The following is a 16,149-nucleotide window of genomic DNA, read 5'->3' on the forward strand; positions in this document are numbered from 1 at the left end:
ATCTGGTAAAAGATAAAAAGAAAAAAAGTGAACGATTTAATGAGGATTTATTTAACAAAGTCAATTAATCAGGCTTAAGCCATGTTTCAGTCAGGCCAATCACATCAAGATTATGAATAGCGATGACTTAATTGACTATAACTGCCTAGAAAGTGAGGGATCTAACATTAAGTATCCCTATTTTGAGATGTTAGAGATCACAATCTTTCAATAATGACAGGGATGGAGGACTTTATTCCAGTTAGATTGCTAAGGCGAACACAGCCATGTTTAGTTTTGCCCAACCGAGATCGAGACACGGACTCGGTCTAATGGGGATAGCTGAGCTGACTACACTGACTGTGCTAGTGGCAGACTCCACTAAGCTGGTCGGCTGGCCAACAGCCTGCACCCTATCTCAGTGTGGAGCAAGAGGAGTTAGAGCCCTGCATATGTTCATAGATAAGATGAAAGCACCCCTACAGCTAGGATGGAGTCCAGGTCAGGGACTTAGCATGTGTCTATGTAAACTCAGCAAAAAAAGAAACGTCCTCACTGTCAACTGGGTTTATTTTCAGCAAACTTAACATGTGTAAATATTTGTATGAACATAACAATATTCAACAACTCAGCCATTAAACTGAATGGGATGGCCCTCACCCTCCGATCCAACAGGTCCCAGACTTGCTCAATGGGATTGAGATCCGGGCTCTTCACTGGTCATGGCAGAACATTGACATTCCTGTCTTGCAGGAAATCTCACACAGAATTAGCAGTATGGCTGGTGGCATTGTCATGCTGGAGGGTCATGCTAGGATGAGCCTGCAGGAAGGGTACCACATGAGGGAGGAGGATGTCTTCCTTGTAACGCACAGCGTTGCGATTGCCTGCAATGACAACAAGCTCAGTCCGATGATGCTGTGACACACCGCCCCAGACCACGACGGACCCTCCAACTCCAAATCGATCCCGCTCCAGAGTACAGGCCTCGGTGTAATGCTCATTCCTTCGACGATAATCGCAAATCTGACCGTCACTCCTGGTGAGACAAGACCGCGACTCGTCAGTGAAGAGCACTTTTTGCCAGTCCTGTCTGGTCCAGCGATGGTGGGTTTGTGCCCATAGGCGACGTTGTTGCCGGTGATGTCTGGTGAGGACCTGTCTTACAAGCCCTCAGTCCAGCCTGTCTCAGCCTATTGCGGACAGTCTGCGCACTGATAGAGGGATTGTGCGTTCCTGGTGTAACTCGGGCAGTTGTTGTTGCTATCCTGTACCTGTCCCGCAGGTGTGATGTCCAGATGTATCGATCCTGTGTACGTGTTGTTACACGTGGTCTGCCACTGTGAGGACGATCAGCTGTCCGTTCTGTCTCCCTGTAGCGCTGTTTTAGGCGTCTCACAGTTCGGACATTGCAATTTATTGCCCTGGCCACATCTGCAGTCCTCTTGTATCATTGCAGCATGCCTAAGGCACGTTCATGCAGATGAGCAGGGATTCTGGGCATCTTTCTTTTGGTGTTTTGAGTCAGTAGAAAGGCCTCTTTAGTGTCCTAAATTTTCGTAACTGTGACCTTAATTGCCTACCATCTGTAAGCTGTTAATGTTTTAACGAACGTTCCACAGGTGCATGTTCATGAATTATTTATGGTTCATTGAACAAGCATGGGAAACAGTGTTTAAACCCTTTACAATGAAGAAGTTATATTACACTAAGCTGGAAGTTGATTTGTGTGCTGGCTCTGTCATAACCTCACATGGTCTCTCCTATCATTGCTATGCAGACGACACACAATTAATCTTCTCCTTTCCCCCTTCTGATGACCAGGTGGCGAATCGCATCTCTGCATGTCTGGCAGACATATCAGTGTGGATGACGGATCACCACCTCAAGCTGAACCTCGGCAAGACGGAGCTGCTCTTCCTCCCGGGGAAGGACTGCCCGTTCCATGATCTCGCCATCACGGTTGACAACTCCATTGTGTCCTCCTCCCAGAGCGCTAAGAACCTTGGCGTGATCCTGGACAACACCCTGTCGTTCTCAACTAACATCAAGGCGGTGGCCCGTTCCTGTAGGTTCATGCTCTACAACATCCGCAGAGTACGACCCTGCCTCACACAGGAAGCGGCGCAGGTCCTAATCCAGGCACTTGTCATCTCCCGTCTGGATTACTGCAACTCGCTGTTGGCTGGGCTCCCTGCCTGTGCCATTAAACCCCTACAACTCATCCAGAACGCTGCAGCCCGTCTGGTGTTCAACCTTCCCAAGTTCTCTCACGTCACCCCGCTCCTCCGCTCTCTCCACTGGCTTCCAGTTGAAGCTCGCATCCGCTACAAGACCATGGTGCTTGCCTACGGAGCTGTGAGGGGAACGGCACCTCAGTACCTCCAGGCTCTGATCAGGCCCTACACCCAAACAAGGGCACTGCGTTCATCCACCTCTGGCCTGCTCGCCTCCCTACCACTGAGGAAGTACAGTTCCCGCTCAGCCCAGTCAAAACTGTTCGCTGCTCTGGCCCCCCAATGATGGAACAAACTCCCTCACGACGCCAGTACAACGGAGTCAATCACCACCTTCCGGAGACACCTGAAACCCCACCTCTTTAAGGAATACCTAAGATAGGATAAAGTAATCCTTCTCACCCCCCTTAAAAGATTTAGATGCACTATTGTAAAGTGGCTGTTCCACTGGATGTCATAAGGTGAATGCACCAATTTGTAAGTCGCTCTGGATAAGAGCGTCTGCTAAATGACTTAAATGTAAATGTAATGTAAATGGCTGCAATTTGAGATGCAGCACAACTTATGGCTGCGGGTCTCCAACTCTGGTCCTGGAAAGCTATTGGGTGTGCAAGCTTTTGCTCCAACCCAGCACTAACACATCTACAACGAGGAAAGAGAACAAGAGACAGCATTGTCAAAATGATCAATGCATGACACTATTTCAGAGCAAAAACATTGTTAAGGGGGGATAGGGGAGACAAAAAAAATATGCTAATCATCAATGAGCGAGTCTAAAGCTGGAGGCAAGAGCAAGACAAATGGCTTCTCTGAGTCAGACTCTTAATAACCTTCTCATTACAAAATGTCCAGGGGCCTTCAACCAGAGCCCCCCCAAAAAAGACGAAGCAGAGCTGTGTGAAATAAGGATGTCAGTTTCAAACAAATCAGCATTCACTCCAAAAAAAACATTCCTTACCCCAGGATACATCAACTGTTGACTATCCGGGAGAATAAAGAAAAAGGAGCACTATGTGTGATGTGGTAAGATTGGACCCAGGTGCAGAGAAGAGACCAGGCAAGGAATCAGTGGTTTAAGGATAAAAAATACTTTACTGAGAACAGGTAGCCGCAGGATCACAGTACACTTGAAAAGCAACAAACACTAAGTCTCAAACTCACTCAGGAAACAAACACACGAAGGACCACAGACAATACACCTCTTTTAACAGGGACACAATCATGAAATAACAAGACATACCCGAGTCCGATAAAAGTCTCTAGGGCGGTCTATGCTGCCCTCTGGTGCCAGGAGGAACCATGACACTCTGTTGCTGGGTAAATTGAATAGATTTATTGATGAGAGAAACAACCAATAGTCTTACGTTTCGGCATGAATCGCCTTTTTCAAAGCCTGAAGTAGGAACAATGTGGTAGGCGCCTATATACCCTCACAGGGTAGGGTCCCACTCGTCATGTCATGTCAATCAAGCATGTCAATAATGTCAACACTGTCAGTAGCATTAGCAACGACACAGGTTATTTTAACAAGAGTATGATCATCATTGATCATCCTGATCCGGAACAAAAAGCCTGCACACCCAGTAGCTCATCCAAGATTCGATGGCTGGAGATCTTGGACTAGGAGGTTCCTGATTCCGGCACTCTTATAATAACCACAGAGATGCATATGTATATTATGTTGCACTTAACTCTGTGCTGATTAACTTCTCATTACAAATGTCCAGGGGTCCTTTTCCTATCTTTCCGACATACGATTGGCTCCTATGGTTTGAGCCGCCTACTACTGGCCTCTACAATTCACTTAAGCATGTATCAAAATCACAATCACCCGCACAACCCCCTCAACCCTGTTTCGAGCGACCAAGAGGCTATTCCATCACTGCCTTGAAGATCAATATCGACCTCTGGGTCAGTTGCTCTAGGTGTGTTGCCTCCCTTTCCTCTATTTTCCCTCTCTTCTCGGATACAGATAAACAGAAATGTTAGAGCAACGTTCCATCAACATTTTAAAGACCAATATGAACCTCTTCAGTAGTGCTGGTGTGTTGCCTACTCGCCTTTCCTCTATTTTCCTCTCTCCGTTAATACAGATGGACTAAGATAGTAGAGCGTTTGGTAATCGCTTCAAACCAGAGACCATGAAGAGACATTATATATTGGAAACGAGGGTTTCAGTTTCTCTACATGCCAAATGGCAGCCTATTCCCTGTATAGTGCACCATGGCCCATAGGGTTCTGTTCAAAGGTAGTACACTATGTAGGGAATAGGATGCTATTTGGGATGCCGCCAGTCCCTCTGGTGCTGAGTGAGCAAACTGTCATCTCGGCCTGTGCTGTGTGGATGTGTGAGTCTCGAAACTGGGCGGTTTGTTTTGCTCCTTTCTCTCCTCGCTCTCCCCTCTCCCCGCTTTCCACCTGTCACTCTGTTTTTCTATCCTCTATCTCTGTGTGAAATCGGCTGTTTTTCTCGTTTTTTTCACTCTTCTGTCTCTCTCCCTCCATCCCTCTCTGCCTTCATTTTTCTCCTAGCTTGTATTTTCTCGAACCCAATTTCTTTCTCTCTTTCACTGCGTTGGTCGAGGACTCTCTTTCTCTATCTCAATCAATCAAATTCCAATTTGTTTTATGAAGTCCTTTTTTACATCAAAGGTTGTCACAAAGTGCTTGTACAGATACTCAGCCGACAAAACCCAAAGAGCAAGCAATGCAGATGAAGAAGCACAGTGGCTAGGAAAAACTCACCAAAAAAGGCAGGAACCTAGGAGGAAACCTAGAGAGGAACCAGGCTCCGAGGGGTGGCCAGTCCTCTTCCATCGTTCTATATCTTTCTTTCAATAAACCACCCTCTCTCCCTCTTTTCCAACAAATCCAATTTGTTTCTTTCTTTCACTGGGTTGGTTGAGAACTCTCTGCTACGACCTCTTTCTCTTTCTCATCCCTCTCTCCCTCCCGCCTGTCTTGTTGATGTGAACAAACCCCAACCCTAGCAGCACATCTGTTGGCTTGTCATTGAGTACGTGTTATTGACGTTGTGCTGAAGGTGGGTGGCGTTGGAGAGTGAGATATCTCTCCCCCGCTAGAACATCATGACTTCGCTGCTTGAATTTATGCTGATGACTTCTCCAATAAAAACCAATGGCCTTCTGGGAAGCCGTCTGTCCCCCTCTTGGCTTGAGCTTTTGAGTCTCTGACTCTCTCATCACCGATTTCTCTCGCCCTCTCCCCGAAAAAATTAAATGAAAGTTTTCGGCTCTGAATTTTTTTCTCTTTTCTTTCTCTCACTGTCTCTCTTTGTTCTAATTTCCTCCCTTGTTCCGGTGGGGTTTAATGTTATGCTGGGACCGAAGACTTAATGGAAGATCATTTGTTTGATGTTTCAGAAACAATAAAAGACCTGTGTCAGAAATATAGGGGAAAAGCTGCATTTTCAGTCGTCATGCTGTGTCAACTGTGTCCAATTAAGATTCCATATTTTCCTCATTCTCCTGCTCTCCCTTCATATCTCTCTCCCTCTCGATCTCGCTTTTGCTTGCTCTCTTTCTCCTCTGTGCTCTCCCTTGCCCTCTGACTCTCTTACTATGCCTCATTCTCTTTCACACTCTCATCCCCTCCTTCCCTTTCTCTCTATATCTCCCTCGCTCTTTTCTCCCCCTCTCTCCCAGTGTGCTGCAGCCTGATATGGGGAAAAAGTCCAAGTACAAAACCACAGTGAAGAAGAAAACGCTCAATCCCGAGTTTAATGAGGTACTTCCACCCGCTCCGAGCACTACAAATCACTCTCCCTAATACATAAACCAATACCTGGCAAACTTCCAGTGAAGCAATATCTATCATTCTTCCCATAAACACATAAAGATGTAGGTTCTTAATTTTGGCCGTTTGCTACTGCAGGAAAATAATCCTTAGCAACAATAAACGTGAATTATTTGGTGGATTATAATTCATGAACATTTTTGTATGGGTTGATACATTGTTCGTTAGGGCAAATCAATTGTGACATTTCAAAAGTGGAAATCACAAACTTTAGAAGCATTTTTAAAACTACACGTTTGCAGGAAAATCCTCAGCAACAAAAGGGTGATCAAATTAAGATCCTACATCTGTACCTGGTAACCCATTTCTCTGACTCACATTTAGAAACCAGATGAGCAAGATATATAATATATCATATTAATGTTGTTTGTTGAAGTTGAATTCTATGCCCTTGGAAGTGATGGAGAGCTATAGCTTACCCATCCTCATGCATTTGTGTTAGAATATTTTCCCATGCATTTAAATCCATAATTTGATTCCAGTACCATCATCTGAATACATTTTCCATCTCCTTCAATACTACTTAACTACCTACCATACCATCAACGTGAATTTAAGTCAATGCATGTTTCACATTCAATATTAAACATCATCTGAATGACTTTCCGCTAAGTGTCAGTACATGAATACCTTTCTCTCTCTCTACCTCTGTTCATTACAGGAGTTTGTGTATGAAGTTCCGCACGACCAGCTGGCGAAGAAAACACTGGAGATCTCCGTATGGGACTACGATCTGGGGATGAGCAACGACTTCATAGGTAAGTCTCAAGGGGAAGTGAGGGAAAGGAGGAGAGTTAGCGAGAGAGAAATATATCTACAGAAAATAATGTAATAGAATTTGTGGGTGCGAGGAGGAAAGCAACGCGGGCCGCAGTGTGATGAGCAATGACGTCATAGGTAAAAGAGAGGGAGGGAGCGAAGACGTCATAGGTAAAAGAGAGGGAGGGAGCGATGACGTCATAGGTAAAAGAGAGGGAGGGAGCGATGACGTCATAGGTAAAAGAGAGGGAGGGAGCGATGGCATCATAGGTAAAAGAGAGGGAGGGAGTGAAGACGTCATAGGTAAAAGAGAGGGAGGGAGCGATGACGTCATAGGTAAAAGAGAGGGAGGGAGCGATGACGTCATAGGTAAAAGAGAGGGAGGGAGCGATGACGTCATAGGTAAAAGAGAGGGAGGGAGCGATGACATCATAGGTAAAAGAGAGGGAGGGAGCGATGACGTCATAGGTAAAAGAGAGGGAGGGAGCGATGACGTCATAGGTAAAAGAGAGGGAGGGAGCGATGACATCATAGGTAAAAGAGAGGGAGGGAGCGATGACATCATAGGTAAAAGAGAGGGAGGGAGCGATGACGTCATAGGTAAAAGAGAGGGAGGGAGCGATGACATCATAGGTAAAAGAGAGGGAGGGAGCGATGACGTCATAGGTAAAAGAGAGGGAGGGAGCGATGACATCATAGGTAAAAGAGAGGGAGGGAGTGAAAGGAGGAGAATAAATAGTGAAAAGATGTAATAACTGAAAAGGGGAATGAAATGAAAATGAGCAGAAAAGAGGGAAAGGACTGCGGGGGCCGTTTGTGAAGAAGCAAGAGCATTGGGAAATGAAAAGGAGAGCGACAGAAAGTTGTCCTCAATCCCTCAACGGGGTGACACGTCAGATTCACACTGCTTTATGAGGCAGGGAGAACCGGTGGGGAGGCAGCTGGGGCAGAATGGATTGTCTCCCAGGGAGCTGGAAGGCCTTGAGATCAATGTGTTTTACTCCAATCTGGAGGTTCCCTGTAGCAGGCTGAGTCTCTCTCTCTCTTTCCGACTGTCTCTCTAGTGCCCTCGCTCTCTCTCCCTTGCTCTCTCTCTCTCTTTCTCCAACTCACCCTTTCTATTTATCTCTTTATCTCTCACTCTCTCTTTCACACAGACTCACTCTCCTTCATTCTCTCTCTCTCTCTCTCTCTCTCTCTCTCTCTCTCTCTCTCTCTCTCTCTCTCTCTCTCTCTCTCTCTCTCTCCCCCCTCTCTCTCCCGCTTTCTCTCTCTCCCTACATCTCTCTTTCTCTCTCTCAAGCTGCGGACATAACGTTTGTGAGTTATTACCCGCGCCAGAAGAGAAGGGGAAAAAGGCCATCGCTCTAACACACTGCTCTGGCTAACCTCTCCCATGACTGTTATCGTTATGGTGTAATGGCCAACATACACGATGGCCTAGATCTGTTATCACTGCGGAAAATGACTGTGATACTGGGAGAGACAGAGTGAGAGACAGAGAGAGAGACAGAGTGACGGGAGGAAGATGGGGAAGAGAATGTGGGGAGTGACCGAGAGGAAAAAGACGGATAGAGCAGAGGGAGAAGCAAATGTGCTGTCAAATACTCTCTGTAAAGGCCAGGAAGAATGATGGAGGAAGAAGATGAGAAGCCAGGGACAGAAAAATGAAAAAGAAATAGAGTAATTATGGAAGGCAGAGAGGAGGAGAGACGGAGAGAGAGTAGCAGTGTCCCCCCTGATTTGTAAGAGCAATTGATGGGTGGACTGGACCTCTCATTTTGCACAAAGACAGAGGTGTGGAGGAAGGAGGAGAAGGGGAGGAATAGAAGAGGAGGAAAAGAGAAAGGGAGTGGAACGGCCCCCATCAGGTTCTCCCTCATCCATCACGCCGGGTCACACAATCGCCCTCCATTTGTCACCCACACCCCTCCGGGCTCATGAAGTATGGTATAGAAGGTCATTAGGGGGGCCTAGACAAACTGGGCAAACAGGTCAGGTGTGTGTACCACTGTGTGTGTGTGTCAGTGTTCGTTGGTGGCAAAAATGAGAAGGGGTCATTAGGAAGGTACGTGAGACGACTATCCAAACACACTTGCTCTCTGAAACTCGGGCGCGAGGTGTGTTTGCGCACATACAATTACACACATCCTGCTGGGCACACGCTGGTTGAATCAACGTCGTTTCCACATTATTTCAATGAAATTACGTTGAACCAACGTGTAATAGATGTTGAATTAACGTCTGTGCCCAGTGGGATCTGTGTGTGTTTGTGTTACTGTACTTGTGAGGACTGTGTGTTGATGTGTGTATGTCTGGTTCCGAGGGAGTGTGAGTTATGTAAGAGAACAGTATTAACCTGCCCCATACCTCACACTATATCTGAGTTTAATACCAAGGCTTAGTGGGGCCACACATGAGCTATTGAGTGTGTTTGAGGAGTTGTGAAAGCCGGCTTCTGTTAAATACTGTGTTAAAAACTTCACACTCCATCAACTATGCAATCACAGTCTCTCTGTGTGATTCTCTTTGGGTCTGTCTGAATGTCTGTCTGTCGCTAGGTTGTTCATGTAAAATATATGTTTTTCTTGATGACTCACCTACCTGACTAAAGATTTCCTTTCTCTTTCTCTTCTCTCCTTCTTCCTCTCCCTTTGTTTCTATTTTTACCTCTCTCTCTCTCTGTCTGTCTGTCTCTCTCTCCCTTCCACCTTCTCCCTCCCTCTCTCACAGGCGGAGTTGAACTGGGCATAAATGCCAAGGGAGTGAGGCTGAAACATTGGTTTGAGTGTCTCAAACACATCGGCAAGAAAGTTGAGTACTGGCACACGCTCACGCAGCAAGGAGCCCCTCCGGAGGCCCCCCCGCAGTGACTGACATACACACACACTTTATCGCAATTATTAAATGATAATCAGTGAATGGTGAAGAAATAAATCAATAATAATGTAATAAAGTAATAAGTGATAAAACATGCAATAATGACACGGATAATGATGATATAATAATAATATTAATTATAATACAAAATCACAATAGTAGCTAATTATCCCAATGTAGCTTTTTACTAAGTAAGCACATTTGTGAAAATGTCCCTCATTGAAATGTTTAATGTGAAGGTGCGAACAAATTTGACCTTAGCCCTCAATATTGTGAAGTCACTTGCATTTCAGTCATTCAGATGTACACATTAATAGTGTAGAATCTCTTACCTGCACTGTAACTACAATACTGGAACAGTCTGTAAGCACCTTTGCCCAACAAGGTCTTGTTACGAACGTTGTAGTCACCAGGTTGTTTCTACTCGGGATGCAGTTGAAAAAGGTGCCGAACGTCCGGTTGAGATGACTGGCGTCTTGCAACGCTAATGCTAACTGCTATAACAGTTCTAGGAAGTATGGGAAACTGCATACTTGGCGTGTCTCTGAAAGTGGCTGCGGCGAATAAAGTCGGTGGATCAACAGCGATGGGTGTAACATCAGCTCTCTCTTATTGGTTAGACGGTTTTGACTGAGCGGTGTTGTTTTTAGTTTCTTACCATGCAACTACCATACCGCAAGTGTTTGGACTTCAGTTTTGAAGCCAGAAGATGAGCTCAAATGGTATTTCACTGCTACAAATAATTTTATATTTTTAGTGAATAAAACTGACAACTTAGAATTTTTTATTAAAAGTACTAATGATGTGACTGTCACCCTGATGCCGACTACACTAGGTAGCTACTTCACACGCCGTTGCGGGACAAAAGTGCTTAGCAAGCGGAAGCGACAGACCCGGTATTGTTGCCGTTCATGCCGTTCCTATCGAGTAGGTTGTATCAAGGTGACATCTAGATAGTTATCAATATTAGTTATTTATTGTGTAGACTGCTATCCCACTTGAAATAAAATAATGGGAGGGAAAAAAATTGCCACTTTAGCTACTGCTAGCAACACGGCTGCCCAGTGGGAAGCACCTCAGGTTGGCAGACACCTCCATACAACAACAACGGCACATTAGTCATTCATACACACTCCTCGTGCAGCCCAGTCAGCCACGCAAAATGGTCTTTAGCAGCAACAAATCTGCCCAATTTAATGATTTGCTTTCCATATACCCACTTGTGTTGATCAACCCACTTCTTTCGCCACGTCCACTTTCAGACACACTCCACATGTGTTGTTATCCATGACTCAATTCGAGCATTATCTACGCTAACAATACCAACAGCGCTAACAATGCTAACAGTACTAACAATGGTACCAGTGCTAACAGTACTAACAATGGTACCAGTACCAACAGCGCTAACAGTACTAACAGCCCTAATAGTGCTAACAGTACAAATAATGGTACCAGTACTAACAGTTCTAACAGTACTAACAGCAGCGCTAACAGTACTAACAGCCCTAATAGTGCTAACAGCGCTAATTTAGCGTAATAGGTGTGAAAACAGTATTCACCAAAGTGCGTTAACAGTGTTAGCATGTGTTTACCCTCCTCTGCATCCCTGATTTACTATACAAAGTACCCAAATGACGAGGACAAGTTGGGTAAGTCACCTGCTATAGATTTTTATAATGGTGGTTGTCGCTCTGATGCAAACTGGCACACCATGACGTTAAAGCACAAAAGGATCCATCTGACGGTCTGTCTCTGTGTACTTGTCCGATGTCTGTAGGTGATGACAGTGGGTGTCTGTACCTCCCCTTATCCTCCTGTGTGTATTTGTCTTTGTGTGTGAGCGAGTGTTCGTGTGTGCATACATTTTGCATACAAATATGTGTGTGCACGTGTGTTTTTGTGTGTTTGTCTGTAAGCGTGTCTCCAAATGTCTCCATCCATGAACCCCAAAGCATGGAGCTGTGAAGAAAGACTGAAAAAAAGAGACAAGACTCACTCCTACAGTACGACACTCACTCCTATGTTCCCTGGATGTCTCCCTGGTCTAACAAACTGATGTCCTGTCACATGTGCAAAAGTATGGCTGGCAGTCAAGTGAGTCACTTTTTTTTTCCCTTGGTGACAGTCACACAAGATAACCATCCGTCTGGATTATTTTCTAAACCCTGCTCTGTGCCCTTTGACCTTTGACTTTGAGTGACTTGAAAGCTACACAGAGAGATTTCTGCGGCAGTCTCAAACAAACTATAGCCCCCTAGTCTAAAGAGTGGTTATCAGGGGTTATCAAATACTAACTACTGGGTGTGCAGGCTTTTGCTCCAGCTCCAGCCTAATGCAGTCTCGACGACAATAAGTGTCATCGGGTGTGTTCGTGCTGGAACAAAGGCATGCACATCCCAGTAGCTCTCGAGGACGTAGAGAGTTTCCTCCTTCTTTTCGGGGTGCCCTTACACTCAGATTTTATTTATAAATGCCAGAATTTTTTCAATTTCATTTCATAACATTCAAATATTCCATCCTGGAGATGAAAAAAACTATTAGTGTAAGAAATATGGCAAAAACTCCAATTGTAGCAAAATTAATAGGTTAATTTGAGATTGTATCACTTTACTCATCTATTCATGTCTAAGTCGAGCATATCAAGCAGTGTCTAGGTCTAGGAGTTAGGGTTTGTTTAGGGAACTATGCGAGAGAGACTACCCAGGTTGTTTTTATGAGAGAGAACTGCCCATAGAGCTTAAAAGACTACCATGGGATGCCAGACTTGCAGGGATGGACAGCAGAGATTTCCCTGGATGAAAGAGAGATTGGCTGTGATGAATTATACTCAGCATGGCAACAATCCCTCCCTGAAGCTCTACCACTGGACTGTGTGGACAATCATGGACTGTTCTGCATGCAGGATCAAAGGATACTGACAAGACGTGTGTGTGTGTGTGTGTGCATGCTTGCAAGCGTGTGTGCATTGTGTACATTTCTGTGTGTGTGTGTTCATGCATTGAATCTAAACACTCTCATGGACACCTCACTCCCCCACCATCCCTCGCAACAACAACAAAAACACTGGCATAAAGTAGACAGTGACTTCTCACCATGGATTCCTTCACCAGAGACAGACCACATTAAGGACAGAGGCCCAACCCTGTGGCCCCTAAAGCCCACTAAAGCACACTATTACCCTTTTCACACTACTGAGACAAACATAGCCAAGTCAAGCCAAGCTGTATCACACTGGCCTGGTTACCCATCTACTGTAGTTGCTGGAATGAAAAAATGACCATGTGAAAATAAAATATCCTGGCCAGCACAGTATGGTTTGGGTCGGCCCTGTAGTGTGAATTAGACATCTCAGTCAGTCAACAGTCTCCTGGACTTTTTCTTACTTTCTAATCGTTGTCTGGGATCTCTGTGTTCGTTATTCTGTACTTGGACAAAGGTGTGAATGAAGGCGTCACCATGGATAGCAAAAAAACAACGACGATTCAGCATGGCTAGGGGTCAAATATAGAGGGACTGTGACATGGATCATGGATCGTCAAAGCTAGGGACTGAACTCTGAAACGACGAGGGAGAAGTTGACCTCGTCTAAGTCTAGTCTTTCACGGTCACCAAGATCGTACGCTGATTGACCTTGACAAAGATGGCGTTGGAGTGGAGAGGGCGGAATCTGTTCTTCTCTATGCACACCATTGACGACACGGGAAGCCTCTCCACGCACAGCAACAACAGTGAAATGAATAATCAAATGATAAACATCTCCGATGTCACTATGTGATATGTTGTCAAAGATGCATTCAAGGTTTTTTATGTATGTAATACTGCATATGTATACAACGGTCGGGTCTAATCCTGAAAGATGATTGGTTAAAACCGCATTCCAGCCGGTGTCTATTCCACAAGTTACTTCGTATGTATGTACTTCCCTCTCCGGGATATTCCTCATCATGGGAAGCCAGGCTTGAAGTTCTGATGTAACAGCGGGAGATGTTTCTTCTCTTGTTCAGGTGATCTGGTGGTTTATTTTCACTCAGATTCTCTCTATCTCTGCCTTTTATTTTGATATGTTGTCGGTCTAGCGAACTTGACTTTGTTCATCATGTGACAACAAAAAAACGTATGCATCTTAACATTTTAATAAAGAAATGCATGTGTAACGATTGTCATATATATGCATATGTAACTAACATTGTAACTAACATTGATCAATGCCAATTTCTTTATGGTTGATATCTTTGACATGGTATCATCAATCAAATCTGTTACAGCTATCATCGCTGCCGTGTACTCGTTGGTTGGTAATTTACTGTTTGTAAGAAAAAAATAAGGGATTATTCAGGGTAACTTGCTCAATTTGATGCTTTTCTCGGTTCTGCCGTTGCTTTAAAACCTTTATCGTCATAGATATTGACATTGTCTTCCTTTAATGACATTAATGGAATGGAGAGACAGGGTGGAGGGGAAGGACTATTGTTACAGCATCCCTGTGTACTCACGGACATCCTGTACTGTCAATCTCTATGTGGAACATACGGTGTGATTGCCATTCTGTGGTGACTTTGTGGAACTACTTCTCAAAATAAACTGAACCCCTTTGAGTGGCTTACTGTGTATATGTATGTTGTTGGACAGAAGAGTGATTTAAATGGCACGTTTGTCCAAAAAAGATTTCCATACCACGTGGAGAGATGTTACCTTTTATTCCTTGATAGGTCATGCATTTTGTGACAACCTACAGCGAGCCCTCGCAAGCATGTATATTAAAACACTTTGATTGTCATTCTACGAAGTTACAATGAACATGTCATTATAATGAGTCTGTATCGATTTCTATGATATGATGAAACGTACTGATGATTAACCGTACAGTATCGTCAAAAAGCACAATCTCTCAATTAAGTCATACTGTGATTATGATTAACAAGACTTGGTGTGATCATAACAACATACAGGAACTGAAGTCCTTTTGTTCACCTGACCTAGAATTCCTTACAATCAAATGCCGACCGCATTATCTACCAAGAGAATTCTCTTTGATTATAATCACAGTCGTGTATATCCCCCCAAGCAGACACATCGACGGCCCTGAAAGTACTTCATTGGACTCTATGTAAACTGGAAACCACATATCCTGAGGTTGCATTTATTGTAGCTGGGGATTTTAACAAGGCTAATCTGAAAACAAGGCTCCCTCAATTTTCCCTCAATTTTATCAGCATATCAAATGCGCGACCCAGGCTGGCAAAACCCTGGATCATTGTTATTCTAACTTCAGCGATGCATATAACACCCTCCCACCCTCCCCCTGACCACGACTCCATTTTGTTGCTCCCAGCCTATAGACAGACACTAAAACAGGAACCGCCCCTGCTCAGGTCTGTTCAGCGCTGGTCCGACCAATCCGATTCCACGCTTCAAGATTGCTTCGATCTTGTACACTGGGATATGTTCCACATAGGGTCGGACAACAACATTGATGAATACGCTGATTCGTTGAGCGTGTCTATTAGCAAGTGCCTCGGTGATGTTGTACCCACAGCGATTATCAAAATCTTCCCCAACCAGAAACAGTGGATTGATGGCAGCATTCGCGCAAAACTGAAAGTGCGAACCACTGCTTTTAATCAGGGCAAGGAGATTGGAAACACGACCGAAGACAAACAGCGTAGCTATTCCCTCCACAAGGCAATCAAACAAGCTAAGCGTCATTATAGAGACAAAGTAGAGTCGCAATTCAACAGCTCAGACACGAGAGGTATGTGTCAGGGTCTACAGTCAATCACGGACTACAAAAAGAAAACCAACCCCGTCAAGGACCACGATGTCTTGCTCCCAGACAAACTAAACAACTTCTTTGCTCGCTTTGAGGACAATACAGTGCCACTGACACGGCCCGCTATCAAAACCTGTGGGCTCTCCTTCACCGCAGCCAACGTGAGTAAAACATTTAAACATGTTAACCCTCGCAAGGCTGCCGGCCCAGACGACATCCCTAGCCTCGTCCTCAGAGCATGCGCATACCAGCTGGTGGGTGTGTTTACGGACAATTTCAATCAATCCTTATCCCAGTCTGCTGTTCCCACATGCTTCTAGAGGGCCACCATTGTTCCTGTCCCCAAGAAAGCTAAGGAAACTGAGATAAATAAATGACTATCGCCCCGTAGCACTCACCTCCGTCATCATGAAGTGCTTTGAGAGACTAGTCAAGGATCATATCACCTCCAACCTACATGTCACCCTAGACCGACTCCAATTTGCTTACCACCCCAATAGGTCCACAGACGACACAATCGCAACCACATTGCACACTGCCCTAACCCATCTGGACAAGAGGAATACCTATGTAAGAATGCTGTTCACCGACTACAGTTCAGGATTTAACACCATAATACCCTCCAAACTCGTCATTAACCTCGAGACCCTGGGTCTGAACCCCGCTCTTTGCAACTGGGTCCTGGACTTCCTGACAGGCCGCCCCAGG

The 16,149-nt window shown here is 44.9% G+C and overlaps 1 protein-coding gene across 6 annotated transcripts in view; it reads left to right on the plus strand.

The window, feature by feature from the left end:
• LOC118395521 (double C2-like domain-containing protein beta) overlaps window positions 1-16,149 on the plus strand; it is a 75,841-nt gene that overhangs the window by 39,966 nt on the left and 19,726 nt on the right. For 3 of the 6 annotated variants that reach the window (XM_052464461.1, XM_052464465.1, XM_052464462.1), the window contains exons 9-10: window positions 5,882-5,963; window positions 6,694-6,790. In XM_052464461.1, coding sequence (XP_052320421.1) covers window positions 5,882-5,963; window positions 6,694-6,790 — 179 coding nt within the window. Of the gene's footprint in view, window positions 1-5,881; window positions 5,964-6,693; window positions 6,791-9,524; window positions 12,185-16,149 lie in introns of those variants that run through there. The other 3 variants (XM_052464464.1, XM_052464463.1, XM_052464466.1) reach the window with 3 other exon arrangements.

This window comes from Oncorhynchus keta, chromosome 16, assembly GCF_023373465.1.
Source record: "Oncorhynchus keta strain PuntledgeMale-10-30-2019 chromosome 16, Oket_V2, whole genome shotgun sequence".
NCBI lineage: Eukaryota > Metazoa > Chordata > Actinopteri > Salmoniformes > Salmonidae > Oncorhynchus > Oncorhynchus keta.